We start from the raw sequence: 28000 nt of genomic DNA, 5'->3' as shown, positions 1-28000 counted from the left end.
ACACGCAGCAATGAACAGCCTCTATTCCCTTCTCATCAGCTGACAGCTACTTCTTTTTTGCTTTGCTTCCGCTTTACAGGGCAAGAGATAACACACTAAAAAAAAAAAAATTAAAGCAATTCAAAAATTCACCACCACCTGATTTCTCCATCTCAGTTAAGGTGTAATCCTCCCCACTGCCAGCAGCCGCTTCTATTCTCCTGTAAAGTGCTGGTCAGGTTGAATTTTTTCTACTAGATCTCATGGCTCAAGTCTCTGAAAACCTTCACCCTTCTACAAGAATAAGCAGTTGTGTAACGCCTATAATTTATGGTATTGCCTTTTCATGCATATTTCCTTCTCTTGTGGAAGCCAGGACAGGAGCAGCACCAGGTCTAGTCATCAACAGTGATGTTGCGAAAGAGATAGGCCATGGACTCGCCGTTGTGGATTCGCCGGATGGCTTCGGAGAGAATCAAACTGATATCCACAGTCTTTATCTTGGGGCACTGCAGCTTCTGCACCTCGTGAGGAACGGTGTTGGTTACTACCACCTACGGAGAGCCAGAAAGAAAAGACCATTAGTTGTGCCACCGATACGCTCACCCTCACTGAGCTGCCACCCTGGATGAACTCCACAAGTGGTGCAAACCTGCTGTTTCACTCGGGGGGAGAAATCCTTGTATGTTAGAAAAATAGATTAAAAATAAATGTTCTCCACTACAGGACAGTCAAATCTGTTGTAGAGTGCTGGTTATGCTGGTCCATCAAGCACCACCTCCACACAGGCAGGTGGGTCCCACTTAGATCTCGGGATCCTACATGTTTTTAACTAGGGGCGAGGTTTGAAATCTCGTCCTCTCAATGTACCCAAGAGCCCAGTGTCAGCTGTGGAGAGGGGCAGGTGGAAGGTCTGCACAGTGAGAAAGCAGCCGCGTGCACCCAGCTGCGGTCAGGGAAGCATCCCAGCAGGGATGACTAATATCTGTGCATCGGGGAGAAAACATACACAGCGGCAGATCTGTCTGAACAACTATAAATCACACATGCTTTTTAAATTATTTTTTTTCTCCAGTGAAGAACCAGCTAACTGAAAGCATCTGATGCAACCAGTCACTTCAGAGAAGAGCTACGTGGCAGGGGAAGAACATCGGCTTCTGATTTAAATCATCACGGCCCCCAGCACCAACCCTTCAGCACAGCCCCGAAAGCAGACGCACCTCATCGATGGAGGATTCCTCTATGAGACGGGGGGCATCTGCTGACAGCAGCCCGTGAGTGGCCATCACGAATATCTTGTAGGCCCCACGCTCTTTCAGGATCTCTGCAGCAGCTACGAAACTTTCCACATCATCGATGATGTCGTCCTGAGAAGAAACAGAAGGAACGTCAAAACCAGAAGTTCACCAAGCCTGCAGGGCAGGAGGGGATCTGCAAGGTGCTGCAGCTTTGGCTGCGCACACAGCCAAAAAAGATGATCCATGGCCACTCCAGCTGTAGCCATGTGCACGACTTAAATCTGTGAGCACCATTTCCCTAATTTACAGACTCTTTTGGCAGCACGCAAAACAAACACTATGTCTTGGAAACAAATTAGTCTCTGCTTGTGCACACACAAAAAGCTTATCTTCAGCAAGGTATTTTTTGCATGGGGATAGAAGCTGCATGTTGATTCCTGACACTGCAGCATTGCACAGAAAGCACGCAAAGCTCAGCAAGTTTTTTTTGCTTGCTTGGTTGGTTGGGTTTCTTCTTAAACACTTCAGGATATTTCTCTGCATGTCCTGGATTTTTTGGGTATTTGTAGATTCAAGTGAACAAGGAAATTCCAGGGCTTAAAGTGCTGAAGTACAAAGGGTTTTCAACAAAAATCTGAAATGACCCAAGCAAAACTGGAGAAAACAATGGAACAATGGAACGATCATGTTCCCACCCCTACACCAGCAGTCCATCCTGCCCTCTGGGATAAAGCAGCTCAAGAAAAGATGCTGGGAAGAAGCCACCCCCCCTCCTCCCCATCATACACATACCACAATGATGGCAATTCTTCCTCCAACGTCTCCAACCACAGTTATTGGCGGTTTCTCCTTGGCCATCATCACTAAAGAAAATTAAAAAAAGAACAGGTCAGTCAGCTCCACCACGTGAGAGGCTCAGCCCTTAACTGCACCTTACATTGGTGCACAGACACAAACGTGCTTTACATGATCCTGACACCCACCCGAGTGAGCAACCACTCGGTTTGACTCATGCAAAAACTACACATGTAACAGGCTTTATCTTGTATCCTGAAAAACATCGTATAACATAGCAGTATAAAAGAGAACAGAAACATGAACTAAGATGCACTGAGAGTGTCCAGTTGTAACACAGTCTACAGACTCGCACCAAATACCAACAAGTCTCTGGCGGACAGCAAGTCCCTGGCCGGTATAAGCCAAACCTCTTGCTTGGTTCATCCAGTGAATGCCGTACAAAACTCCCAGCACGGAAACAAAACAGCGGTGGGCACGCACGTGTCGGTAGGTGATAATCTGGGCTGATCTAAGCACTGCAGCAAACAGGAACACGCAGCATTCTGTAACACTTACCTGGCCCACCTGCACCCCCCAGGTTTTATGCTCTCTGCAGGGAGTGCAGCAACATGTCCTACACTTTGTACCCTCCTCTTTGTAAGCTCAGGTCTTGCCAGGATTCCAGCACCAGATGCCTCTCAAACACCAAAGCGTTTTGGACACCCCACATAGTAATATTTTTCTGCTTTAAGATAACCTGCTTTGCCATAATACTTAACACTTGAGCAGTATGAGAACAAGCAGCATTGCCCATCAAAAAGCCTGTCTGAATGCTGATTTCTGCCCTCCTGGGTCAGAAAAATCCTACACAGAACTCGCCGTCCTGCACAGCTGATCCAGTGCTCTTGCCACACTCTTCAGGGCCTGGGAACACTCACGGCACAAGCAAAGCCGGGCGAGCGAGTCAGACTGAGGGACGCGACCAGAGCAGCTGTACCGCAGCTCCGAAGATTCAGGTGCAGAGCTGTTCTTCTCATGCACGGCACACCCTACAGACCGGTTTTCCATCAGCCTACCAAAACTGCACAAAAGGTGTCCAACGGTTCCGTTTTGACCCAAGTTACATCACTCACTGCTAGGTTTTGCAGTGGAAGTCACAGCTACCTTGGACTTGAGAGTTAATTGCTCTTCGGAGTATAGATTCCCCAGCCTCCCTTGCACTGCCATTCCTGAGTCTCCTATCAAATGCAAAGTCACGTCTAAATCCTGAGGGGAAAACACTCTTATGAGAAGGGAGAGTATTTATAATGAACTAGGATTAAGCACCACAAAAGATAAGCAGACCATAAATTTCAATTACAGGCACTACCTACCTGCTTTGGTTAGTTATTAGTTTATTATCTAGTTTGGACAGTAACAAAACTCCTGGACGGAGCTGTGAAATACCAAAAGGATTCCACATCTGGCTGCCATCCCACCCTCTGTGTGCATCCCCAGATGAGCACCATTCCTGTTTAAAACAGCCAGGCTAGGGAAAACTCTTTTCTAAGCAATGGTGAGCACACCTTAGGAAGCTCAAATTCAACAGTAATTTACTGGCAAACACGTGAAATTTTAGCAAATTAGTATCCTCCCATTCCATTAAGGAAGCAGATTCCTCACTATGCTCAAAGGCTAACACAGCAGCTAGCAACATCAGCAGTGCTTCGCATCTCCTGTCTGCTTTTAAATGCTGTATTTCAAGTTTGCTTTATTTCTGAAGTACGGTAGGCAGCGTGTCGACCTACCCGGATCCTAAAGAGATGTTTTCCCTTTTTCTTGTTCAATTTTCTCTGCAAAGAAAAGAAAAAAAAAAAATGCAAGCCAAAGATCTGCGCACAACCACATTAAATCGCACGTGAACTTTGATTGCTCCAATAAGATAAGAGCTTAGGCAAGAGTTATTGTAGCCAGTTGCTCTTTCTTCCAAATCTTGGGACATATCAAGATGTGCAAGTCAGAACTGCTATAAGAAGGCAGCTTGAAAACTAATTCGAACAATAAAGAGTATTTTCCTCCCAGATACAAAACCTCCATTTGTATGTAGACAAAAGATGTCAATAGGGTAAACCACAGGTGTACTTCTGCCTGGCGTGACCCCTTGGAATATGTACAAGTTTAGGTTAAAAGAGTTGCTATTTTTTTCTGGAAACTCAGAAAAGGTGCTTATGGTATCTGTAGCTTCTGGGATGGGGGGGTGGGGAATAAAGAAAAGATATAAAAACAAACCATTTTTTTAAAAAAACAGGATCTCGAAGAACACTGAAGGGTGGTGGAGCAATAAGTTAATGAGCCAAACACTCTAACCTGCACTTTCATTCTGATGTAACATACGCCAAAGGCGAGATGATCACTGGCATGAAGAAATAGCATCTCCCAGTGCATAAACCTATTGCTTTAATTGAGCAGTCAAAAATGGGTGAAGGAATGCTAAAACAAATTCTGTATGGAGCTGACAGTGCGTATTAAAGTGATAATCACAAGTAAAGCAATGCTGCATTTACAACAGAGTAAATGAGCAAAAGGCTGCTCAAGAATTAACTGTTTTGTGGAGAGACCTGGAAGGACAGAGAACATCCCTGTGCACGCCCAAACACGGGGAAGAGATGGGCGTAAGGGAGTAGGAACAGACCGATGGTCACTCCAGTTTTCACCCAAACTCTCTTCCTTCACGGGGGTTTGCTGGGCTCTGGGTTTGGAGCAGACCATTAGCTATCCGCATGAATCACTGAAATTCCAAATCCACTGAAATGGTTGAACAGCTGGTGCTCCACTCCTTTTCTCCAGGAGGAGGAAACACGCAAAGAGCCCCCATGCATTTGTTAAAGCACAGCCCCAAGCCAGCTGCAAGCTCCGAGACACAAAGAGAATCACCTCGGACTGACATCCCCTCTCAAAGGCTCCAATTTCTGGGTTTTCAGTGACGTGTGCTCTTGCAGCCGCTTTAGCACAGCATTTTAAGAAGCACCTTGGGCATTTTTCTGTTGTGACCAAGCAGACCCAGAGACCGGTTCTACTCTGAGAACTGGAGGTTTTTCTGGCCAGTTTTGGCGTTAGGAAGCACAGAGCTCTGGGCGAGTAGCGTGTGTCCTAACGCTCGCAGACACCACGGGGACACAGCTGAGCCCTGCATCACTCTGCCATCGGCACTTAACAGCACCGGGATTGCTGGTGACAGTTCACGCAGCAGGAAAAGCGGATCCGGGGGTTTGTTTCATGTGCCACACAAGAGGAGAAGACACTTTTCAACTGAATCGGACAAGAGCGGAGCCGTAGCGCAGAGGGTCAGTGCAGACTCCCAGCACTGCCGTCCCTGACCCAGCTGCATTTTCGCCTGTCTGGCAGAGCAGTTCCCCGCAGAGCTTGCGACACAACCAGGACGCAGGAGAAGCTCAGGCTGCTTTTAGACAGACATCACCTTGGTATTCTGCACCTCCAGTAACAGAGCCCAGCTCGCCCAAAACTCACTCAGAACCAAGTATCCACTAAGATTAGAAAACTGGAAAGAAAAGCAGCTTTCTGCTGAGAGTTCTGGACAAGCTCACCCCATAACCCACCCCACATCTCACCCCCAACAGCTACCAAGCCACAGCTTGGTTGTTTTACGCTTATGCCTCAGCCATGCAGGAATTTAATGTCATCAGTCAAGTGCTGAGTGTCTGCAGGAGATAAAATAAGGAAGTGGTGATACACAGCAAATTAGTTAATGTGTGGATAGCTGGGGACTGAAAACATTTTTCCACTGGAATAATAACTAAATTGGACAAGGGCACATTTCTGTATGAGCTACCATTTATGGGACAAGCTCCTACAGCTGAGCTTCCTTGAAGTGACACAGTTGTAAATAAAAATACAGTCACATCAATGTCCTGTCCAGGCAAATGTCAGCTGGTGATGTTTTGGAGGACAGTGTCCTCTTCAAAGGAGCAGGGGAAAGAAAAGGCCAAGAGTAACTGTGCAAATTCCTGTTTTGCTGGAAAAATCCCCTCATCAGAAGGGGAACAATCAAGGTGACGTCCCAAACTTCATTGCCAAACTCCTGCCTGCCCCCAAGGTCCAGGAGGAGCTTCACCAGCAACATAAGCATCGTTTAACTGATTGTATCATGGTGAGCGATGACTGGGGTAATGTACAATGCCTGCAGCCTCACTTCCTCACACAGTGGTTGGATGTTCTCCCTAAACTCCAAACAAGAGGAGACTCTTATCAGTAGCCCCAGCCACTGTCAGTAGAATGAAGTCTAGCTGCAGGATGGACATCTTACCACCCACAGCTACTCGGATCCTTTCTCACCATCAGTTCTCAGCCACACTCATTGCACTCATGATTTCTGTTCTACCACCATCCCCCTAAAAAAGCTAAAATTCTCCAAAAGGGAGCTGCGTTTTGATTTTACTGTTGTTGCTGGATTGCTGCTGCTGCAGGAATATGAACAATCCTAAGAGTGCTGCATTTCCCAAAATACAGATTTCCTCCTTTTTGCTTTGCTCTGTGCTCCCAAATCAGCAGCTTACCAACTGATGGCAAGAGCATGCAAAGCAGCTTAGCAATGCTCTCAGAGAACCTGTTTGCCCAAGCCACACAAGCTGCAAAACCTCATCAAAACAGCCACCGGGACATGATCACCAGGCTCTCAAGACAGAGAAGATCTCCAGCAGTAACAATGGCTGCAGCAGGAGGGGAGGACAAAGGCCAACCCTCCCCTCCACGCTGCGGGCAGCAGCCTGTCCCAGTGGCTGTTCCCACCTTAGTTATGCTTTTGTATTTATTTTCTGTTTCATGAGCTCGACAAGTTTTGCTGCTGAGCACTGTAAAAGCATCACCTTTATCAGAGGTTTGTCAGTCCAACACTGTTGAGTGGGCAAAGCCAACGGGAGCAATGCTGACACTCTGCCCAGCCAGAAAGAGTTAAACAAAAACCTTGCCCTGTACCACCTTCTACAACTCGCTGATATCAACCCTTCCATTAGAAAAATTCCACCAGTCCAACTACCAGTAGGTTGGTTCCACCTTCACAGCTAAACCAACAGCTATTTCCTATCAAACTTTTCTTCTTTTGCCCAAAGATAAGCAGAGAAGCTTCATCTTACACGGCAGCTCCAGACCGGGATGCACCGTTGCATTTTTGACCATGGGAGGGGAGTGACGTCCATCGTCCATGTCCTGCTCCGTGCACTGGGCCTCGCCGTGGATCACCGCCAGCCCCAGCCGCAGCCGCTCGGCGTAAGACTGAGCCCTGCGGAGAACCACAGCGGGTCAGGACGACGTGGGGCTGATGCAGCTCCCCAGCGCAGCGCTGCAGGCCGCTCCCACAGCACCCAGGGGAACAGCACAACAGCAAGAAACTTCACTGGAAGTGACTTTTCATCCCTCCTAACACCCCAAAGCCCAGTCTACCCCTTGGCTCCACCACAGGCATTCCTCCATACGCTAAATGCTTTCGGAGGTGGTCAGGCACTGCTAGAACTCATGCAGCAAGTGTGATCCTGGCCCCAGGTGAACCACCCAGCTCCGCAGCAGCAGAGACCTCCAGAGTTTACTCCCATGGGGCTGGGACTGCAAAATTCAGCTGCCCATCTGCACCACTACAGACACCCATCCCATTTCCAGCCACAAAAGATGATGGCCCAGATCGCTGATCCATTTGCAACCCTCCCATATTTTTCCTGGCGTGTTTCCCATCAGCCCAGATCTCTTCCAAGTCACTTTTAACCAGGTAATAAAGCATCCATTTACCTTTTAGCTGCATCAGGAGATTTGGCTACGATAACTGCATTTCTGTAATCTGGAATCTGGATGTGATAAAAGGTTATTAAAGTAAAGACCTTCTTGTGATTTGATACATGGCTGAAGAATCACACCCACTCCCTTTCCCTGGCCCCATATCTTCATTCTGTGGTAAAAAACTAGAGGGGCAATTGGACCAGCTGCAGTACCTTCTGTCTGCAGGGGAAGGTCTGAACCCAGTACCCGCTCTCCGGTACGGGGAAGCCTTGTTCTCACCACGTGGACACAAATCATCATCTTTTGCACATGGAAAATAAAACCTCCATGCCCTGCCCCCCGTCCCGCTGTGCTCAGCATTCCTACACTCAGCCCAAGACAAAGTCTATATCAATAATTCAGAGCAGTCAGACATGCACCGCAGAACAAAAGGCGAGGGGAGACAGTTTAAGAGGATTTTAACAGGATTTAAAAGGTGATCAGAGGCAGAAGCATAAAGAGCATCTCTCAAATGGCACTGACTCTAGAGAGCAAGCTCATCTTCTGCTTATGGTCAAGAGTTCAATCATGCAATATAATATAACATTTTCCCACTTTCCTGAGGAACATACAATAGGTACCCACTAAGAAAGAATTCATGAACAGAACAACTGGCCTGGCAGCACAAACTCCGCATGAGCAGAGGCCCAATGCTGCTATCACATAAAGACAAGTTAAGACAAGGTGATATATATAGAACTAGAGTAACCTCACTTCTTCCTGTATATACTGAAGCAAGAAAGGGGATGCTCTCAGGTTGTCTACTGGGAAGCTGAAGAAACCTTGAATTTCCTTTTGATGAAGGTCCATAGTGATAATATGTGTTAAACCTAAGAAAAAAAAAAAAGATAGCAATTCATCGAGATGACTCCCACGTGGCTGGAGTTCCTCAAACATCTATTTTAGCTATTACTCAGACTATTATGCCATGTGACAAAACAAGCATAAACAGGTTAACGTAAAAAGTTCCACAGACATAATGAGAAACAGGCACACGGTAAGTTCCAGCACTAGGCTGACACTGTATTTCAACATGACACTTCTAGGCCACTTCCCCAGGTGCAAGTTACAAAGAAATAAAATTAAGTTGAAGAAAATGGATTCACCCAAAGCAGCTCAAGGGCTTGGCAGCACGTCCCCACATCAAGCAGGAGAAGGACGGAGGGACAGACGCCCTCTGGGATGCCCAGCAGCGTCCCAGTGACACTCACCGGCCTTGGCCAGCATTGATGCCAGCAGCTTGCAGACTATGGAGCCCCTCTTGCGCATCTTGCTCTGTTTGCTGTAGGGGAAGTACGGGATGACCCCGATGATGTTCCTGGCACAGGACGTCTTCAGTGCGTACGCCATTATCAGCAGCTCCATGACAGCTGTGTTCACATCCCTGGGAGATTCGAAAACCATTTCACAATTAGTGGGTGTTTTCCCAATGCAACTTCTTTTCCTTTTAAGCCAATACCTCTCCTCAGACTTCCAGGCAAACAGTGCTACATCTTATCCTAATGTATGCAAGACCCAAGTCATGATCTTAAAGCTCCTTCCATCAAGCCACAGCACATCACAATCAGCTGTTACATGCATGGGACACGACTCCAGCACTCGAGAGCTGCAGACTGGAATTGGATTTTGTATTCTAACATTAAGGTGTATGATGATTTCCCTTCATCATCATAACAAAAAAGGCATTTTTTCATTTATGTTGGAACAAATGTCACTTCATGCAGTGCATTTTGAAATAAAATAGTCTTTTAAAGAAGCAGCACACATGCAGCCAGTGCAACTTCACCCACGCTGGATTTATTGGGGTATTTTTATTCTTAACAATGTAAGGCAGGTTATTTTTCCTGCCTTAAGAAATACTGCATTCTGGAGCAGTGCAAACTCCAGACACATCATTTTGATGGAGGTCAGCATCTCCACACTAGCTAGCTATCTATCTAGATGGAACTATCTATCTAGAGATGGAACAACAGCATAGTAAATGCTAAATGACTTTCACTTGCAAGAAAAATAAAAACAAGCAATGTTGGCAGAACATATCTACAGACCACAGCAAGGAATACACATAAAACCCCATTTTCAGTTAGCTTGACAATCATGGCTGAAGTGGCCCTGCAGGAGCGTGTTAATCTGTACCTGAATTCATTGTGGAAAAAGCCAAGCCCTGTCTGCATCCTCACAAACTGACTCGAGACCATTTGGGAACTGAAGAACATCCACTTCAGAGGAGACAGCGGGACAGGGAACCCTTGCACAGCACAGATGCCCTTGCTTGGCAGCTTTCAGCACAGCCTCAAATGACACTCCACGTCCCCAGCGTGGTCCCCAGGAGGGTCACACAGGGGTGGCTCAGCCCTGGAGGTGACGAGCAGGGCTGACCGGGGCATCTTTCCCCAAGCAGCAAAGGAATAAGCACAGAGCAGCTGAAAGATGCTCGAGGACCCGTCTTCCTCCTGACCACTGGGGAGGGCTTCCCGCAGAGCTCAGATACCATTTCCTGAGCCTCCGTTTGTGTGTGACCCATGACAAACCTCTAACCATCCCCATTTCTCCACCGGTCCCCCTCCCTTCAGAAATCAACCTCCATTTGTGTTTCTTCAGCTGTGAGTGCCCCGGGTCTCTGCTCTCCCGCTGCCCCCAGCCCTCGCGCACAATGTTGTTTGCACACAAGAAAGCTTTGTTAGCTCCGAAGCACCAAGCCAAGAATTACATAAAACAAAGCCCCTGCCACGTAGGACAACGAGCAGACAAAGAGCCACTTCTTCCCTTTGGTGTTTTAGCTGTGCCAGTGGGGCCGCGAGAGAGGAAAAAGATGCTGCTATCAGTGTTGTGTAAAAACAAAGTGGCCAAGTTTAAGCCTATTTAAAGGTCATCCAAGAAATTCAATATTTTCCATCACTATTTTTCAAATTACTTTAAAAAAAATGCATGTATATATATTTTTTCACATGGAAAGCAGATAGAGCACCAGACTGCTCCTGGGAGAAAGTGATTTCAAAGGGCACCAGCAGTCCTGGTGCTGCTGCGGGATGCTGGCAGCTACGCTGATGGACAAGTTACTGAAGGAGAAAAACTACTTTGTTTTTCTACAGTCTAAACATGAGCCATTTGGTTTTCACTCATATGAACGCTTGTCCACACACCAACAGTCCTGGAAGATACTTGTCTTTGTCACTGGTTTAGTTGTGCTGTGGGCTTTTTGGACAGGGAGCTTCTATCAAATATCAAATACTCAGGTCTTTCTGTTCTCTCTCCGTGCATTTAAGATGCAGGCCGAGAATTCACACTGCAGCATAACAAGGTTGTTTAGCTCTCTACTCCTTTCCTACTAAGTCCTAATATTTTGTTTGCTTTTCAAACTGCTACCGAGCATGGAAGTCCAATCCTCAGATTAATCACCACAGTTGTTGTTTTTACTCTCCTGCAAAGCTGAAACCCACAGCAAAACAGAGATGCCCTTGAACCTGTCCTCTGGAGCAATGCAGCAAGGCACAGCTGCAGCTTAAGAATAAAAGATTACTTGGCTGCACAACAGTGGCTCCTCGCCTGGAGGGTCCTGAACATTTTGGCTAAAAAGGACCCATTTCTTAGCCCATATCACTGAATTCAGCTTACAAAAAAACAAGGGGATCAACAAATTAAAATCAGGGGAGATTTTCTCCTCCCAAAACTATTGCTGTCCCTAATACTACAAGTTATCACTCTGAATACCTTCTCTGTTTCTTGCTTACATGGCTCTCAGTTACAAGTGATTTCAGAGAACTCTCTCACAACAGACAACACCGTGGCACTATTCACACAAAACATAAACCTGATTCAGTGGGTCTCCATCTTGCAGTGATTTGCTTGCTCCCCGAGGGAGGAAACACTTGGAGCATCTCTCTGGAGAGAGATGAGCTCTAGGAAAATGTCTCAGCCTGCAAGAGGAATCCCAGAGGTGAGCAACCTGATCTTGTGGTCCGACTGATTTCTTTAACAAGAGGCCAAGCATTACAAATAGGGAATAAAATTCAATTCTCACTGGGCTCTGTTTCTTCAGCAAGAAAAAAATTCTCTTTCCAGGGTATTCTGCTGTCTGCTTGAGCTCTGGTACTTACTAGTTTTTGTGACCACCAAAATCTGAGCAGAATTTGGTCACCTGAAAAAGACACCAGAGCAGGAATATCCTTGTTTTGCTAACTGTGCAAAAGACGTCCTATCAATACCTCATCTCTGAAAACAGCATCTCTCCTGCTCATAGCTGGTCATTTTGCAGTTATCATTTGTGTACAGGCTCCCTTCTGCTAGCTTGGCTAATGGTGAGAAAACCTATCGAACCATCTGTGAGCCAGAAATTCAAAGCATATCACAGCTGTGAAACCGTCCCTTACCTGGGGATTGTCTGTATAATGAAGATATCCTGTCCCCGGACAGATTCTTTTATTTCAACTCTTGTTTCTGAAGGGGATTGAAAGCACAGTCAGTTTTGTTTCCAAACATCAGGCATACAGTGATAACACAGCATAACTCAGCGGAAAGCAGAGTGACGCGCTGTGCAGCAAAGCACTTCAGACCTTGTAGCAAGCAACCCGATTTACAGCTGACCCCAAAGGGCAGTGAGCTCACACCGGCACGAACCCAACACCAACCCGACCATCACCAGAGCAGCTTTCACACCGCGTGGCCCGTTCTGGCTGTAAGAGCCGCAGCACTACCATAGATCCTCATGCCAAGCACACACCGTTTCTAGCCCTTCCTCTCACGCATATCAGCTCTCTGGTTCTAGTCTCTTGCAAACACAATAACTGATGTCTCAAAACAGTCAATGACTCTTAGCCAGTGAAACCCATTAGCCAGTAGCCTTGTGGTTTAGCCCAGCATCTCAAAACAGACACCTCCTACGTTTAATGACAACAGCAAGCTGCAAGAGGCACGCTCCGCAGCACAGCCCTGAATCCGTGCTCTTTAAGGCAAGAGGACAGGTCCTTGCTAGGGCAGCTGTAAACTGTTTGTGGCAGGGGAGGGCTGGAAGAAGAGGATCCTGTAAAAGTTTGCAAGGCAGACACTTAGAAAGCAGGCCATTGCTTTTAAACCTGGGAAATGTCTTGCTAAGCACAAGGGCGTGTAAGATTCTCTAGCAGATAGGACCCTCCTTTAGAGGAGAATCAGCTGATTGACAAACAAGACAACAGGAAAACAAGGAACACATTTAACTGCTTTGTCTAAGGTCAGACACGGAGCTTTAGCACTGCCAGTCACAGCAGGAGCAATCACAGTTGAATCGCTGCACTTATTCGACAGGTTTGGCAGAAGGAGCTACCCGGTATTTCTAAGATTACCTCAAACAGTTGCAAATAGTAAAGATTCCTCTTACCTCCATTGGTTTCCTGGTACACCACAGATTTCCCCAGCTCAGCACCTAGACGCCTGGAGAGAAATAAGAAAATGAGGAATGGAAGAACCCAGCGGTTCTTCCAAACCAGAGATTTGACCAAACATTACACACCAACAAACCACAGCACTGCCTGCCTAGCAGGGAGCAGAGTGCCCCTGGCTGCAGAACCACACAGCCGCCCCTTCCCTGGGGTGTCCTTCCCCCCGAGGGCCCTGGGACAGACCCCAGGACATGTTCCTCTGTAGCAGGTCGATGCCAGTCCTCGTATGACTGATCATAAGCTGTGATTCCTGACGGCAAAGGACATCTTGACATCAATGCCACCTTAGGTGGATCTGCTGTGGAGCTAAACATTAATGATTTAGTCAGACTTGATTAATGGCAACTGAGTGACTTTTTTGACTCCCACGTCTTTCTTCTCCCCTCTCCCCTTCCTTCCAAAATAATTCAAGTCGTAAACTTCAAAAAGCTTTTTCAAATTACTCCTTCCTCTTCTCAAATGTCAAACCTACAACATTCATCACAACAAAGATTACAGTCACTCACCTTTTTATTTCTTATATAAGAAATACTCCTTTTGAGGAGCATTTTAAAAGGCTCCAAAAGGCAGACTATTCCCTCAGGTGACACTTCTGTATTTAACTGTACTGACAAGTAATCCATTAGTATTTTGACTCCGAAATACCTTTGTTCAACACGTTGATTACGGCAGCAATTTCCTGTCTGCATATAAACTGCATTTACCTGGACACAGGCCAAAATTATGTGCATCGGGACTAACCCCAAATGAAAAGCCCACATTTGTCACTGGCTTTCCCCTGGTCTCTCCGCATCTCCACAGCCACAGACTCAGCCTTGTCCTTCAGCTGTCACAACGATTTGTTTTTCCAGGAGTAAATGAGCGAGGCAGGCCGACCCTGGCATGCTGCTGGACTCAGCTGCGAGCCCGCACGCTGGAGCTGGCCTGGAAAGCATGGCCGGGACAGCTGCGGTAACAGACACTCGAATGCAATGCAATATATTTGCATACAAAGTGCGTATTTGGCACGCACGCGTTCCCCATAATGTGTCTGGCAACACGTTTTGCCACGGCTGGGGGTGGTGAGTAAATGAGCACATTGAGAATCATACACACGAGACTGTAACTGGTACAGGTACCAACTGTGGCATCACCTGGGGACCCTGCAGTCCAGGGCAGGGAAACACCCAAACCTCTAACCCAGGTGAGTTTTGCAGATGGGATCCCTCAAGTTCTCACTGCCCATCGGGATCCCGCTGTCTTTCTGATGATAATCGGGCATCTGCAACAACTAAGCTTTGGCTTAATCCCTGCCAAGGCGTCCAAGTCCAAACAAGCTCAACAATCTCACACACACACACAAAACAAACCCATGTGTGGGGGGAAATGTCTAATGACTCACACTTGTTCCTCCAAAACTGCACGGCAAGCCTTGCAAGCTCCCTTTGGAGGCATGTGTGCCCCGTTCACTGCAGACAACACATTCCCACCTCACTAAATAGAAAAAAAGTCCATTAACGAGGCTGTGCAAGCAGTCTTGGTCAACCCTGCGTCTCATGGAAGGAGGGAAAGCTTCAGAAAGAGTCCATCTGGACATATCTCAGCAAAACACCCCTTGGAGGGCGGCACTTCCAATGCTAAGAGGTGGCAAACACAGCTGGTGGAGGTTTGTGATGCTCTGCGAGGATGCAGCCGGCAAGAAGAAAGCAGAGCCCAGTGCTCCACGGTTCGGACCACACAGCGGCAATGCGGTTTCTGTGCTGCTGAAATGAGGAATCACAAACATAAGTTTGCTCCCTGATGGAAAAGGGGACATTGAACAGCTCAGTTTGTTGAACCTGGGGGCAGAATCACAATTATCGTACCACTTGTCTGCACACATGGGCACATCTGCACAAGGGAAGGAAAGGCTGCAACTACAGGTAACCTAGAGCACACCCCCCCCGCCTCCAGATACAGCTGCTTCTTGCAAAAATAATACTTTAGGTCCTGTAGATAAATCACATCTCCAAGCAAGATGAGCTCCATTAACAAAAGCTGTGCTGTGTGGTGCAGTATTTGGCTACAGGAACACGGGGGCTTTTACTGATTCTAAATCATTTAAGGCTGGAGAACAGTCCGGCTGATTTTACAGAATTCACAGGAATTTCACTTATTAACCGGCGTTGAGCAGACACCAGAGCCGAAGTTCACTTCTGGAAGCTCCTTTCTGCACCAAAGAGAGACAGAAACCCAGTTTGGTGTCATTTTTGTTTTTAAGAGCAGCAGTCCTCAGAACTGAGACCTGTTCTAAAAAAGCTCCGGACATGTGGCCCTGCCAAGTGTGGTGCAGCAGATCCAGGTATTACTGCTCCAGCTTTTGAAGTTTTTAACGTCACCTCAACACAAGCTTTCTCTGTGTGACCACTCACTGCTCCTGATGGGAAAAGCCCAGCTCCTCACTCTGCTCTGCCATCCGCTCAGCAGCTCCGTCACTAAACCAACTCCTCTAGGACCTGAGAACATCTAAGAGAAAAATTCTGTTTATGGCTTTAAACATCCTACTCAGACCAACTGGCCAGTAAAAATTCATATAGATCCAAAATCTGTAACCATTGCCCAGGAAAGACAGTCTGACTTTCCACAGTCTCAACATACAGCAAGAAGATATTGAGCTGTGGATACAAAACTGTTTATAAAATCAGTCTCAAATTCACGGCCTAAATGTGAACAGCCCACAAGTCACCTACAGTTTAATGAGGAAGTGACACACTGGAGTATTTTAGGAAACACCGCAAGGTTGTATTAGACTGCACTTTAAAACATCCTCTGAAGGCTGCCAAACCATTGTACCAGCCTCTCGAGACAAAGGATGGTCAGTTTAAAGAGACTTGATGTTTAGCTGAATCAAAATTCAAGAGGCAAGTCCACTTGCAGTATTTCATGCCACCAGAGCATGTTTCAGTACTGCTGGGAAGGGCTCCCAGCCTGGGCCGTGTTTCCTTCTCCTACACTGTGACAAGCACCTAGAAGACGTTAAAGACGTTGTTGTTGAAGGAAGACAAAACGAGGAAGGCTGACATCACTCTTCTCCATCCCATCAGAAATGCTCCTTCCTTCAGCTGAGGAACGCTCCTGAGAGTCCTCCTAACGTGCCATCTCTCCCAAAAGCAGTGCTCACCTTCTGCTCACTCACAGAAACCATCACCCTGGTTTCAAATTCAGTATTTGTGCCCTCTGTGCCCAGCGCAGCCAGCGAGAGATCTCAGTGCATCTGTTGGACTCCAGAGATTAAAAAGACTTGCTAGACCTCCCTCCCCACAGCAGCACACAAGACCCATCCGGGACCAGCACTGGTCACAGAAATTATCTTTCTCCCCTGCAAATGCAGCTTGTAATCAGGTGCCAAGTGTCCTAATTACAGCAGGAGTCTTCTTTCCATCTGGGAAAGACTTAAAAAAATATCCCTCTCAATTTATAAGATACAAGTGAACATATGTTTTTATTTATGTTCCAGTGGTCCTGAATCTTAGGAGCATCTTTATTATTTAAAGTTTCACAAGGTAGCTGGTTCTCATAAACAAGAACCATCTCCCCTCCCTGGCAGACACTAACATAAACCAAGGCTCCGAAAACTCAAAGTGAAAGTTAGATTAACCATTTAGTCATTCCTCCTATAACCAGACCAGAACGCATAATGGGAAACTGCAAAGATGGGAAGCGTGCCAGAATGCCACGCTCAGAGCCTGAATCGAAAGCAACTCTGGAAGTTTTGCATTAAATGAAGCAAGGAGACTGAAGAGCTTTTTTATGTCTGGTTTATGTCACTCTGCTCCTCCACAGGCCTAAGATTTTAAAAAAGGATAAGCCAGGACTCCTCGAGTACTGATTTAAACATACCTACAGGTAAAGAGCAATAGAGCCTGGATGGACAAGTGACTCAAGGGGCCCTACTCCCAATATTGTGTGTTGTTTTAAAGTTCTTTTACTACTCATACTAAGGGTCATAAAAAAACTTTAAAAAGAACGCACAATATTAGAGGACAGACTCACCCTTGTAAGACTGCTCCAACCCTATTAAGAGGCGCAGCTGACCTCCCCAGCAAAGCGCGGGCTGGGATGTGACACAGTGGGACAGCCAGCAGTCACGCATCTTTTGTGACCTGAAAAAACAAGGGATGGATTACAAACGGGTTGAGACAGCCCCTGCGCTCCTAAAGGAAGCCAGGGGGTTGCTCTCTGGATCCTGCTGTCATTCCCCCTCAGAGCATCCCTGGGAACCCTGCACAGGGGTACAGCAGCACGTCACACAGCCCGGAGAAGCCTGCTCTGTGTCTCTTCTCATCACATCTTTACAAAAAAGGGAGGTTTTTTAGACAAAGAGCAGAAAATAAAGATTGCTCGTTTGCTCTTTCGGTCCTGAGAACTTGGAGCTCATCCCCAGGGGCCTTCAGCTTTGTTCAGTGTTGACGCAAGAGGACAAGCCTGGTAAAATGATGACCCATCTCTGCAGCAAAACTTTTTTACAGAGAGACTTTCTTTTCAGAGTTGTACAGTGAAGGGAAAGTGATACAGAACTGACCCAACACAGCAAAAATACATGAACAAAAAAGAGCTTTCCACTCCCAAACACAAGGGTTTCTCTTGCTGCCTCACACCCAAAGAAGTCCATTGCTGTTATCCACCACGTGCCCCATCAACACCAGCAATCCTGGCCAAACAGCCAAGTCAGCTTCATGGAGATCATCTGTGCTAAGGATTGAACGCTGTTTGTTAAGCTAGCTGGACAAATAGCAAAATGGTCTTGCAGTTAAAGGTGCCAGCACACCTGTATTTAGTAATGGTTCCAGTCTAAGCATACCCTAGTCCTCTCAATCTTGAGAGCAGCTTCCCATGAACTGTAGCTGAGAGGAAACAGAAAGGAAACCCAAATCCTGCTTCAGGATGACAGCTCCCCAAATCCACAGCTTCCTGCCTCTTAGAAAAGTGCTTTCAGCTGGGAGTGCACACACGCCAGGTGCCCTGATTTGAAACAAACTAACTCGGAACAAAAGATCAAGTGCTGGGAGAAACCCACCACTGCTCTGAGTGCCAAGAGCCCCATTTCAGAGCCAGCTGTTCCACACCTCCTGCAGCAGGACCCAGCGCATCCATCCCTGCCAAGTCCAGGTCAAACTCTGCCCCAATTGATGGGCTGGACAAAAAGGGGCTCACTTCTATCCCCAAGCTAAATCCTCTTTTGTCAGCATGTGCTGCCCACCTTTCCTACCCCACTGAAGGGCAGATTAACTGATCCACTGTGCTCAGTGCAACTGCAGGTGTTGCACCCAGGTTTGCACATGCAACACTCTCCCAGCACTGAGGCTGTTGACCAAATGAGGTTGCCAACCTGCCCCTGCAAATAGCAGCAGAGAAAGTCCTGAGCATCTCCCAAAGCAGTTAAAATGCTGAGGTTTGTTCAGCCCAGTTTCACCCCCTCCCTCCCCAAAACTAACAGCCTTTGCTGCAACTCCGCCTTTCCAGCATCGAAATGGGCGTCAGAGACGCAAAAGGCAGAAAGCAGACGGTCTGTTTTCATCACTGGCTCCAACCGAGTTATCAGGAGGAACGAGCTGGCGCTGCAGAGGAAAAGGGCAGAGCTGCCGAACCTCCCCAGCAACGGTGTTTGCAGCAGACGCCTTTGGCTTGGGAAGGCGGGGGGACACCGGGAGCCTCTGCAGCCACTCTGCACAGATCCTGCTGCTCGGGGAGGGGAAAAGAAACTTGGAAGAGAAGGAACTTACTCCGTGATCCTCTTGGCCAGCTCGGTGCAGGCTGCCGTGGAGTTGGCCGAGAACACCCGGTAGCCACTTCTGGCTGCGTTCATCGCCAGAGAGTCGTGCAGCCCCGGCAGAGCTCTGAAGTGAGAAAAAACAGATTTGTAAGGCAACAACAGCTTCCGTGGCATCGTTTTCTTCCTCTCCGCCACTATCACCGCCCCTAAAGGGGTGGGGAGGAGGAGGAGGAGCGGAACCCTCCCGCTACCTGCGATTCGGCGGGTCCGCTGCTGTGGCCCAGGGTTAAACGGGAGGGAGGAAATACGAATATGAAAATAAACCGGAACAGCAGCACTCCCGGGGGGGAACGGGTTCCCTGCAGAGCATCCCCCCCGGAGCCAGAGCTGGGCTCGGCCCAACCCAAACCCGCCCCACGCTCACCCAGAGGCACCTCAGGCACCAGGGGGCAAGTGACCCCAAGGTGGGGGGTAGGAGGGCAGAGGGGGTTCCCTCTGGCTGGGGAAGGAGGGGAGAGTCGAGGGGGCGCCGGGAAGTTTGGAAAAGGGGCGGGGTGGGGCTCCCTGTGAGGCAGCGAGGCTGGAGGTCCTGTCCCCTCACCCGGCCAAGCGAGCTCCGCCACCCGGCCGGAGCGGGGCTGCCCGCGGCCGCCATCTTGTCCGCGGGAAGAGACCGCCCCCGCCGCCATCTTAGGTGAGGGCGCAGCGGCCGCGCTCTTGCCGCACAGAGATGGGTATCAGCCATTGCCCGAACAGCGCCGGTACCTGAGGAGGAGGCGTGAAAACGGTGTAAACTCCCCCTCCTCCGGGGATGCACCGCCCTCTTCCCGAGTGTGGCTGGCGGCGCGGCCACCTCCCTCTTTTCCCCGGCGGTACGAGGCACGGCCTCAGTGCGGCGGCTTCACTGCCCGTGCTTAAGATGGCGGCCGTGCCGGCGGAAGCCGTACGGCGACGCTCGAGCTTCGCTCTATGGTGCTCGGGGCTGGAGACGTCCGGGCTGAGCCCGGCGGTACGGGAACCGGGAACCCACGGCTCTCCCCGACCCCCGGGCTGTGCCGGCGGTGGGATGGCGGTCCCAAGGTGCTGCTGGAGCTGCAGCTGCTCTTTGCACCGTTTCCCAAGGGAATACTTACTATCAGGCTCTTCAAGGTCCTCCAAGCTCCTTGGACATGAGGACAAAGTCCCACTGGGGTGCAGGCGCTAAATGACTAATATAAGCAGTAAACTTGTGTTCCAGCCCATCTGCCAGAGCTCCGTGCTGACCCTTCCAGGCCCAAGAAATGCGTTTTATATTCCAGGGAAGCCAAACGGCGTTAATTTCATCACCAGAATCACATCACTTTGTTCACCCTGGAGGGACAGTTTTTTCCCAGCAGTTCCTAAGCCGCTGTGTAATTTCGCCATCCCTTGTCCTGTTATCTCCGGGCTGAGGGGGGAGGTCGCAGACATGGAGGATGCTCGTCTCCCTGGTTCAGCTGCGTCTCTCCCCACTGCCAGGCTGCTCTGGGTGTGCAGCCGCTCGGGTACGTGACAATGGTGGTGCCTCTGGCGACGACTCCTGTCAGAAACATTTCGTGTTTAGCTGGGAGCCGCAGCATCGCCATCGGTCCCTTTCCACCCGACACTTCAGTAAAGATTGTCTCCCTCCAGCCTTCACTAAGACACACCATCCTCAATGTGAATAAGACACTAATGCGCCAGTGTCTCCTCCATGTGCCACAGCTGCACCTCCTGAGCACCAGTAAGGACAGTCTTGCCTCCCTTCACTGTGCCTGATGACATGTATTTGTCCCTACAGCGTGGATCCATCCCCACATCTCCCTCCACAATCACTCAAGACCAGCCCCATGGGGTGTATAATCCAGGAGAGCCCCCTTTTCAGCTCACCAGCTGCCTGGGTTTGCTCCCACAGCAGGATCAGGCCATGGGGTTCCACATGGATGCCCTGGAACAGCTGTAGCCCAGACCAGTGGTCCGTGCTGGGTTGGTGGTGACTCTCGAGGTCCCCTCTGTCCCCAGCAGGTCCTCCATCCTTGTCCTGGCAGGCGCTGTTCTAGCTCCACTCTGTCATGGAAGGATGCGAAAAGTCAAGCTAGGCAGATGGCAAACTCAAAAGCAGAATTTATTTTTACCTCTTCCAAACAAAATCCTTTAACCAGTGATTCTCTTAATCAAAATTGCTTTATGCTCCAACAAACATTCAGTAAACCAAAGGGTCGAGATAGTGAGGGGAATCTAAATAGTACACAGCAAATTCAGACTCAGGGGATCCCCAAAACCTGAGAATGGTGATTCAAAATGTGCATTCCCTCACTCACAGAAAACAAGGACCCTCAAGGGTAACCCAGAATATATGATCACTCACCAGTAAGGCAGGGGCTCTCAGTCCTCGATGAAGTTTCCTTAGACAGCACCCAGGATCCAAGGAGGAGACTCTTTGACTGAAGACCCACTGATCAACTCGAAGCGGGTCTCAGCAGCTCCATTTACACCCAAGCTGAACCTCAGCTGGGGTCATTTACAGTCAGTGGTTTAGAAATTTCTCTCAGTAGAGGCTCTGTCTGTCCACCAAGGAACACATACATGACCATAGTGGTCCCTCGATCTGAAAGTTTCTGGTTCTTTCGGGGCACCTGCCACACACTCCCACATCCCTCCTTGTCCCCAGTGGCACATAAGTGAGAGGAGAGCTCACAGCACCAGCTGCTGGGATCCGCTCTGTGCCTCCGCAAAGGCAGCACAGCCGGGCATGCGATGCTAATACGGCCCTCAAGCTGGTGATTACCCTGCAGCTTGGGGTGAACTGGCAGCTTCCATTTGCCAGGCAGCCCAGAACCCCCTCGTGGGCACCCCGACCCAGGCTCGCCCTCAGCCACATACACAGATGCATGTTTAGCAACAGCTGCCGCTGCCCTGCAAGGGACAGTCATCTGACAGTGGTCACAACACCCGTGCTACAGCTGTTCGCTTGTCACAAGTTGCTGGCTTTGTCTTTCAAAAGGAAGAAGCTGGGAAAAAAAAAAAAAAAAAAAGGCGGCTATATTTGTGATGTGGGGAGCTGGCAGTTCCCTGAGGTCCCTCTTGCACCCATCAGAGAAATGGCAGCTCCCAGGGGAGCAGGAAAACCCCAAGAGATGTGGACAGCAGGGATGCCCCGGTTTGGACAGGAGGAAGGGAACAAGTCCTGAGGGTGGGGATGGAGCTGCAGTGCAGGGTGCTCAACATCATTAACTCCTTCCCAGCCCCTGGGGAAGAGACTTGTTGCTGCCTCCCTCTTTTAAAGCACTTCCCTCCTGGCTTGCAATGCAATTCAGGTGTGTGGGAGAAGGCAGGGCTGTTCAACCCCTTCCTACTCGGGGCCTCAGCACACTAGCCCAGGGCTGATGCTGTGGCTGCTTGGAGTGTCCCCAGCCTCTTCTTTGTCCCCCAGGTCCTCCAGCACCATCCCTGGTCCTCATCCCTGCTGCCCTGCAGGGTGCTCAGAGCCATCCCACCTGCAGGGGACGGATCCTGCCCCTGTTGTCACCTCCTCTCGCTTTCCCAGCTGCAGAGACTGAGATGCAAGGAGTTTGTGTGTTCTGCTGTGGGGCAACCACTGGCACAGCAGACCCCAGGTGGCACCTCTGCGGTCACCTCGGAGGGGCTCAACAACATGTCCTGCCCCAACACTCCCCCACTCTTGTGTTTCTGAGCCCACCCAGTGCCACCAGCTTCATCCCCGTGGGCAGAGGCCCAGCAGCCTCACCGGGGTGGCCCTAGGGGTGCCATTGAGATTGCCCTGAGGTTCCCACCAGGATGGTCCAGAGGGTCCCACAGGAATGGGTCCATGGGTCCAACCAGGATGGCTGCAGGGTCAGAATCAGCCCCCAAGGAACCAGGGCAGAGATCACGGCTGTTATCAGTGCAACATCCAACCATCCTCCTGGAAAAATGAGTGACTCTGCGTTCTCTGCAGGCTGAGGGTCACACCTGGTTTTACAGCCAGGCAAAGGAGAAGAAAGAAGCGATTCTGTTTACTTGGGGAGCAATTAATACCCCAGCTCCCAGCACATACAGACGCAGAGGAAACCTCCCCCACAGCGCGGAGAGCAAGGCTCTGCTGCCCTTTATTATTTCATTATCAGCCGAGCAGGATTAGGAGGGTGGGTCAGGGAACAGCACCAGTTTTATGCAGGTTTAGTTCCTTCGAAAAAGCTTATCCAGGCTCAGTCTCACTTGCTGGCTGTGATGCAGTTTTGTGCTGAGCAGAGGGGTTTGAGTAATGTTGGAAGCGGGCGGGCAGGGGCTCACACATTTTTAATAGCAAAAAATGGTAAAGCTTAGCAGGGAAAACCTGGGAGGTTCCTTTACCAAGAACTGCCTTTATTTGTTGAATTTCCACAAGCAAGGAGGGCAGTTTCTCAGCTTTGCCAAGAGCTCCATCTCCCCCCGGAGAAAACCAGACCCTCGGTGCTGCCCTGTCCATGCTGGGGGGCTTTGGGGCATGGGACCAACACAGCACCAGGGCGGGACAGACATTGTCAGGAGCTCCCTGCAGAGCTGGATGAAGTTTTGCCCTTTTCTCCTTTACCAAGTTTCTCCCTGGAGCCCGGGTGGAGTGGCTGGAGTGCGCTGATCCCAGACCGGCGAGGGAGGAGAAGCCATGGGAACCACAGCACCAAACCCCTCTTCTTCTTACCCAGGCCAGACATGTGGGACAAGTGTCCCCATCAGTAATTCTGCCCCGGGGATGCTGCCCGCAGGCGCCGAGCACCGCGGTGGGGATCCCGCTCATCCCAGGACCGGATCAAGTCTCCCAGGTGGTTCTCATTGCAGCCGCTGACTCACCTCCCAAAAATGCCTTTGCTCACATCAGAGCAGGAAACCGCTACTGGGAAGTGGTGAAAACCCTGCAACAGCCTAAAATTTGTCTTCCTCCAGCTAAGGCGGAGATCAAACAGCAGCACTTGGGCCTCAATCCCTCTGACGCCAGGGCAAGTCATCGGGGTGACTTTTCGGCTGAGCGAGTGGGGTGTGTGGTTATTCCAGACTCAGCAGCTTCTCGTGGAGCGTTTGGGAGTGTTTCCCTGTAGGAGGCCTGACCTCGGAAACATTTCTGAGTAATTCGTCAGCTGAGAGGAATGAGCCCAGCTTGCCAGTGTTGTCCAGGGCTCTCCAGGCGAGCCCTGTGGTCCTGGGCTGTGCCAGCGGCCGTGGAGAGCTCAGCTGAGAGTCGGGGCTGGGTAGCAGCCCATAGTGGGTCACCGAGCTGTGATTTAGGAGCTGCTGTAACCTGCAGCTCCTCAGAGGCTGAGAAGCCTGGGCCCCATATGACACCAGGGTTGTGGGTGCTACCTGCTGCCCATGGGTCATGGAGACAGAGACCTAGGGTGTGGTCACTTGCCAGAGTCCTGCAGCAAATCAGTGGCAGACCCAAAACCCATGTCCCGGCTTGTGCATCTAGGTGGGACGTGATCCCAATCGCTCTCCTCCAGGAGATACCTCTGTTATTTCTGTCCCCTCCTGCTCGGTGCTTGTCCCCTGTGTCAGCAACAGCATCTCCCTGGGGAGATGCAGGGTGACTGTTCCCTGTGAGCCCCCATGGCTGGGGGCTGAGAGGGGCTGAGCCGCAGTCCCTGGGCTGCGTCTGCCCCAAAACTGCTGTGTCTACCCCAAAACAGCTCCGTCTACCCCAAAACATCTCCATCTCTGCACTGGCTTCTCCTGCAGGCGCTGGCTGGAAAGTTCCCACTGCTGCAGTCGGTGCCTGTCCCCCTGCCAAACCCTGCAGCCCTGCCAGCCCCGATGCAGCGCAGCGCTGCGCTATTTCTGGCTCCACCTTGAGACATGTACCTTCAGCAGTGGGAACGATGCTAAAAGCGATGGATCTGGGATGAGTGCATCCCCTTCCCGTTCCCATCCCTGGGCGGCAGAGAGGGCAGGGATCCGGAGGAGCCTCGAAGTGAAATGCTGTGGTTCATCTTGCAGCAGAGCTGTGTCCTCTGCACTCCTCCCATGAGGCTGCCCAGTGTAGGCAGCGGGAGCCTGAAATCCCAGCCTGCGCTGGCACAGAGAGCCCCAGGTCTGTGCTGCGGCCGGGGGAACAAATGGTTATGGCAGGGCCGGAGAGCCCCCAGGCTCTCTGCACTCTTCCCCCAGGACATGCTCCCTGGGGGGACCAGCTCCTCTGGCAGCTGGGGGCAGGAGCAGGAAGAGCTCAGGGGCAGGAGGGACCTGAGGGGGTCTTTAATTGCCATATTTAACCCTTGGTTTCTTGCACAACTCAAGGCAAACCTTGTCTGCTGCTTCTGCCTCAGTTTCCCCAAACACAGAGCATCCATCACCTTCTCCAGGGGGCCCAGGGCACAGCACGCCAGATGTACAAGCCTTCCCTTCCAAATTACATTTGTGAGGTCTGGGGTGCCCCACGAGCCCTCCCAGGAGAGGAGTTTGAGGGGTGTTTGCTCTTGAAGCCTGGTGCCCTCTGTGGTCATTGCCGAACCAGACGCCCTGTGCCCTGGGTGAGCCCCCTGTGCAGTGAGAAAGGATGTGGGGGGATTCACCACCAGCTGTCCCCACTGGCATGCTGGCTCCGTGCCACATCCCCACACCATGTCCCCGTGCCGCCCTCCCACGCACACGGGCTCTGCAGCACCGCACGGGCGGGAATGGAGCCGATCAGGACAAACCCGACGGGCAGACACCTGCCCACGGCACGGGACCCCCGGCTGCTGAGCACATTGCCAGGCTGCCGGTCAGGTCAAGGGAGCTCGTTAAGGCTCTCCTAATTAAGATAGCCCCAAACAACTGTTTATCAGCACTGAGCGGTGACGGAAGTGATCCCACTTCCGTATTAGACATCACGTCTGGAGGCAAACAAGTAGCTCCTGAGCAGGACTGGGTCAAATCAGCAGAGAGCAAAGGGACCGGTGGTGGGCACTGGGCTGGCCGTGGCACAGAGCAGGCATCTGCCAAGGGTCGTGTGGCATCAGGATTGGCTCACGTGAAGTCCCCATAGACCAGCACCAAGGCAGAAAAGCTCTGCCTGGGTGTCCTGAGCCATCACGGATGCTGTGATTGTGCTGGTCCCATTCCCCACCCAAGAACAACCTGGCTGTGGCCCCCTAATCTCCCGTCCCCGGCCGTCCCCATCCCTCCGCTCCATGTCCAAGTGCTGCAGCATCACTGGCTCCCACAGCTTGCAATGAACCCGCTCTCAGTCCCGTTCCCCAGCTCACAGCATGGCAGTGGACAACACAGCCCGGCTGGGCGTTCGACTCCTATTTAAAGCACGGGCTGGGTGAGGGGGATCCCTCTGGCGCGGGGCCACAGACGGATGTAGCGCGGTGAGGACAGAGCCCAAAGTTGTCCCGTGGCACCTGCCAGCAGCAGTGAGACAGCTGCTCCCACATCCTCCCACCACTTCTCGTGCCTTCCTGGGCGGAAATGGGGAGCGGGTTAGTCACCAGGAAGGGTGAGGAGCAGGTCAGGACGCTGCATCGCCAGCATCCAGCTATTTCCTCCCATGACACCTTGCTGAGGATCTCGGGGCTGTTTACAAACGCTGGACCATGGCACGGCAGTGGCTGGGGAAGTGACCATATCCAAATTTCACCCAGAACTGGCTGCAGGTGCTGCTGTTCTCCAGCCAAAAGCATCAGCCAGCAAATGGCTGGGAGGGGGTCTTCTCCCGCCTCCCGCTCTAAGCATCTATTTGAACCCACAGCACACAGGGAAGTCTTTTTGGAAAGCACGATGCTCCAAATCATGGCACTTAAGCTCTCATTTTAGGTCACTCTGGGAAAGCAAGACTGAACCATATTATTCACCCAGCCAGTCGTCCTGTGCCGTTCCTGCAACTTTTGGCCAGTTCCAGCAGGTTTAAGTGGGGACAGAGGGCTGAGGGCTCACTGTTAATTAAACTGCTGTAAGTGTGAAGAGCGATGACTCCCCAGGGTGTGAGCTCAAGGTTACAGGGTCTCAGGCTGCTGCTGGCCCAGCAAAACCCGCATGAGTATTGGCACAAAGGGTGGTCTGAGGGCTGAGGAAGGGGTGAGGAAGGCCCGGGGAGGAGGAGGGAGGCACTGGGGCAACTCTGTGTCTGCCTTACCATTCCCATGGCATTTGTCCAAGTGCTTATCACCCGCTTCCCAATGCAGAGGCTCAGCTTTGTTTTGGTTTGAGCCTAAAGAGCGCAAAGGCTCAGCTGCAGCACATGGAGCAGAGATATATCCAGGGGAAACTGCTTGGCCAAAAAAATCCTTATTGGGCTGGGCCAGACCCCCTGGAGCCCAGCAGCCCCTCGGGAGGGTGAGCTCAGTCCTGGTGCCATCAAAAGCTGCTGTCAGTGATTTTTGCCAGCCGTCACAGACATGGAGCGGCTCCCAGCTGTGCTGGCACCCTCCGGGCAGGTCCCCAGGGCCCTGTCCCCAGCGCTCTGTGCCCTGAGGTGGGGTTCATAGCACAGCCCACCCCCCTCTATGGGGCTCCATGCCCATAGCACCCTCCAACCCGCAGATACCTGCTGGTGAGCCACCAGTGATGGGTAGGACATGGTCCTCCTCCATGCTCTCCTGGAGGTGTTCTCTGCCCGCTGTCCGCCTCAGCCCTCACCGTGCCTTGATTTCTTCACACACCCGCTCTGCTCCTCTCACCCTGTTCCAGCTGGAGAGATGCAGAAACGGTGTTAAATGCTGTTCAGCCCAGCGTGGGGGTCAGGGGACTCAGCCAGTGCCTATCTGTGCGTTGCTGGACACGCTGCTGCCCCGCACTTTGCCACTGGTCTCTCGGCACCACCGCGGGTGGGTGCTGTGCCAGCCGCGCACCGTGGGAGCATCCACGCCAGACACCCACCCCGGCAGGGCAGAGCCACTCACGGCAAACCCACGGTGTCGCTTTGCCCCGTGTCTGCAGGGTCTTGCTCCAGCCGGGCAGACCGGGTCCCCCCCCGGCTCACCCGCGGGGAGCCGCCGACCGCAGCCCTGCCCCGGAGAGCGGGCGGCGCTTGGGGAAACTGAGGCAGGCGGAAGCGGGGGGGCCTCGGGGCAGCCCCGGGACGTCCCCCCACAACTCTCGGCGTG

The 28000-nt window shown here is 50.9% G+C and overlaps 1 protein-coding gene across 6 annotated transcripts; it reads right to left on the bottom strand.

Moving 5' to 3' along the window:
• On the bottom strand, positions 1–27999 carry PRPSAP1 (phosphoribosyl pyrophosphate synthetase associated protein 1). Of its 6 annotated transcripts, XM_082066806.1 has the most exons (14): positions 27774–27999; positions 27442–27584; positions 20829–21005; positions 20075–20499; positions 18952–19065; positions 13150–13202; positions 12167–12233; positions 9008–9180; positions 8511–8626; positions 7770–7825; positions 7124–7269; positions 2010–2080; positions 1200–1346; positions 1–533 (listed from the first exon to the last, which is right to left on the bottom strand). In XM_082066806.1, exons 5-14 carry the CDS (start codon positions 19032–19034, stop codon positions 375–377), a joined length of 1071 nt encoding a protein of 356 aa, XP_081922932.1. In that variant the 5' UTR covers positions 19035–19065; positions 20075–20499; positions 20829–21005; positions 27442–27584; positions 27774–27999; the 3' UTR covers positions 1–374. The 6 variants fall into 6 exon arrangements, with proteins under 6 accessions (XP_081922932.1, XP_081922933.1, XP_081922935.1 ...); XM_082066807.1 differs by lacking the exons at positions 20075–20499; positions 20829–21005; positions 27442–27584; positions 27774–27999 and adding an exon at positions 19707–19854; XM_082066809.1 differs by lacking the exons at positions 20075–20499; positions 20829–21005; positions 27442–27584; positions 27774–27999 and adding an exon at positions 19543–19609.
• Position 28000: the final 1 nt, after the last annotated feature.

Source organism: Streptopelia decaocto (assembly GCF_964273445.1).
Source record: "Streptopelia decaocto genome assembly, chromosome: 16".
Classification (NCBI taxonomy): Eukaryota; Metazoa; Chordata; class Aves; order Columbiformes; family Columbidae; genus Streptopelia; species Streptopelia decaocto.
Note: the sequence above shows the minus strand (reverse complement) of the source record. Positions and strands in the feature narration are given on the sequence as shown.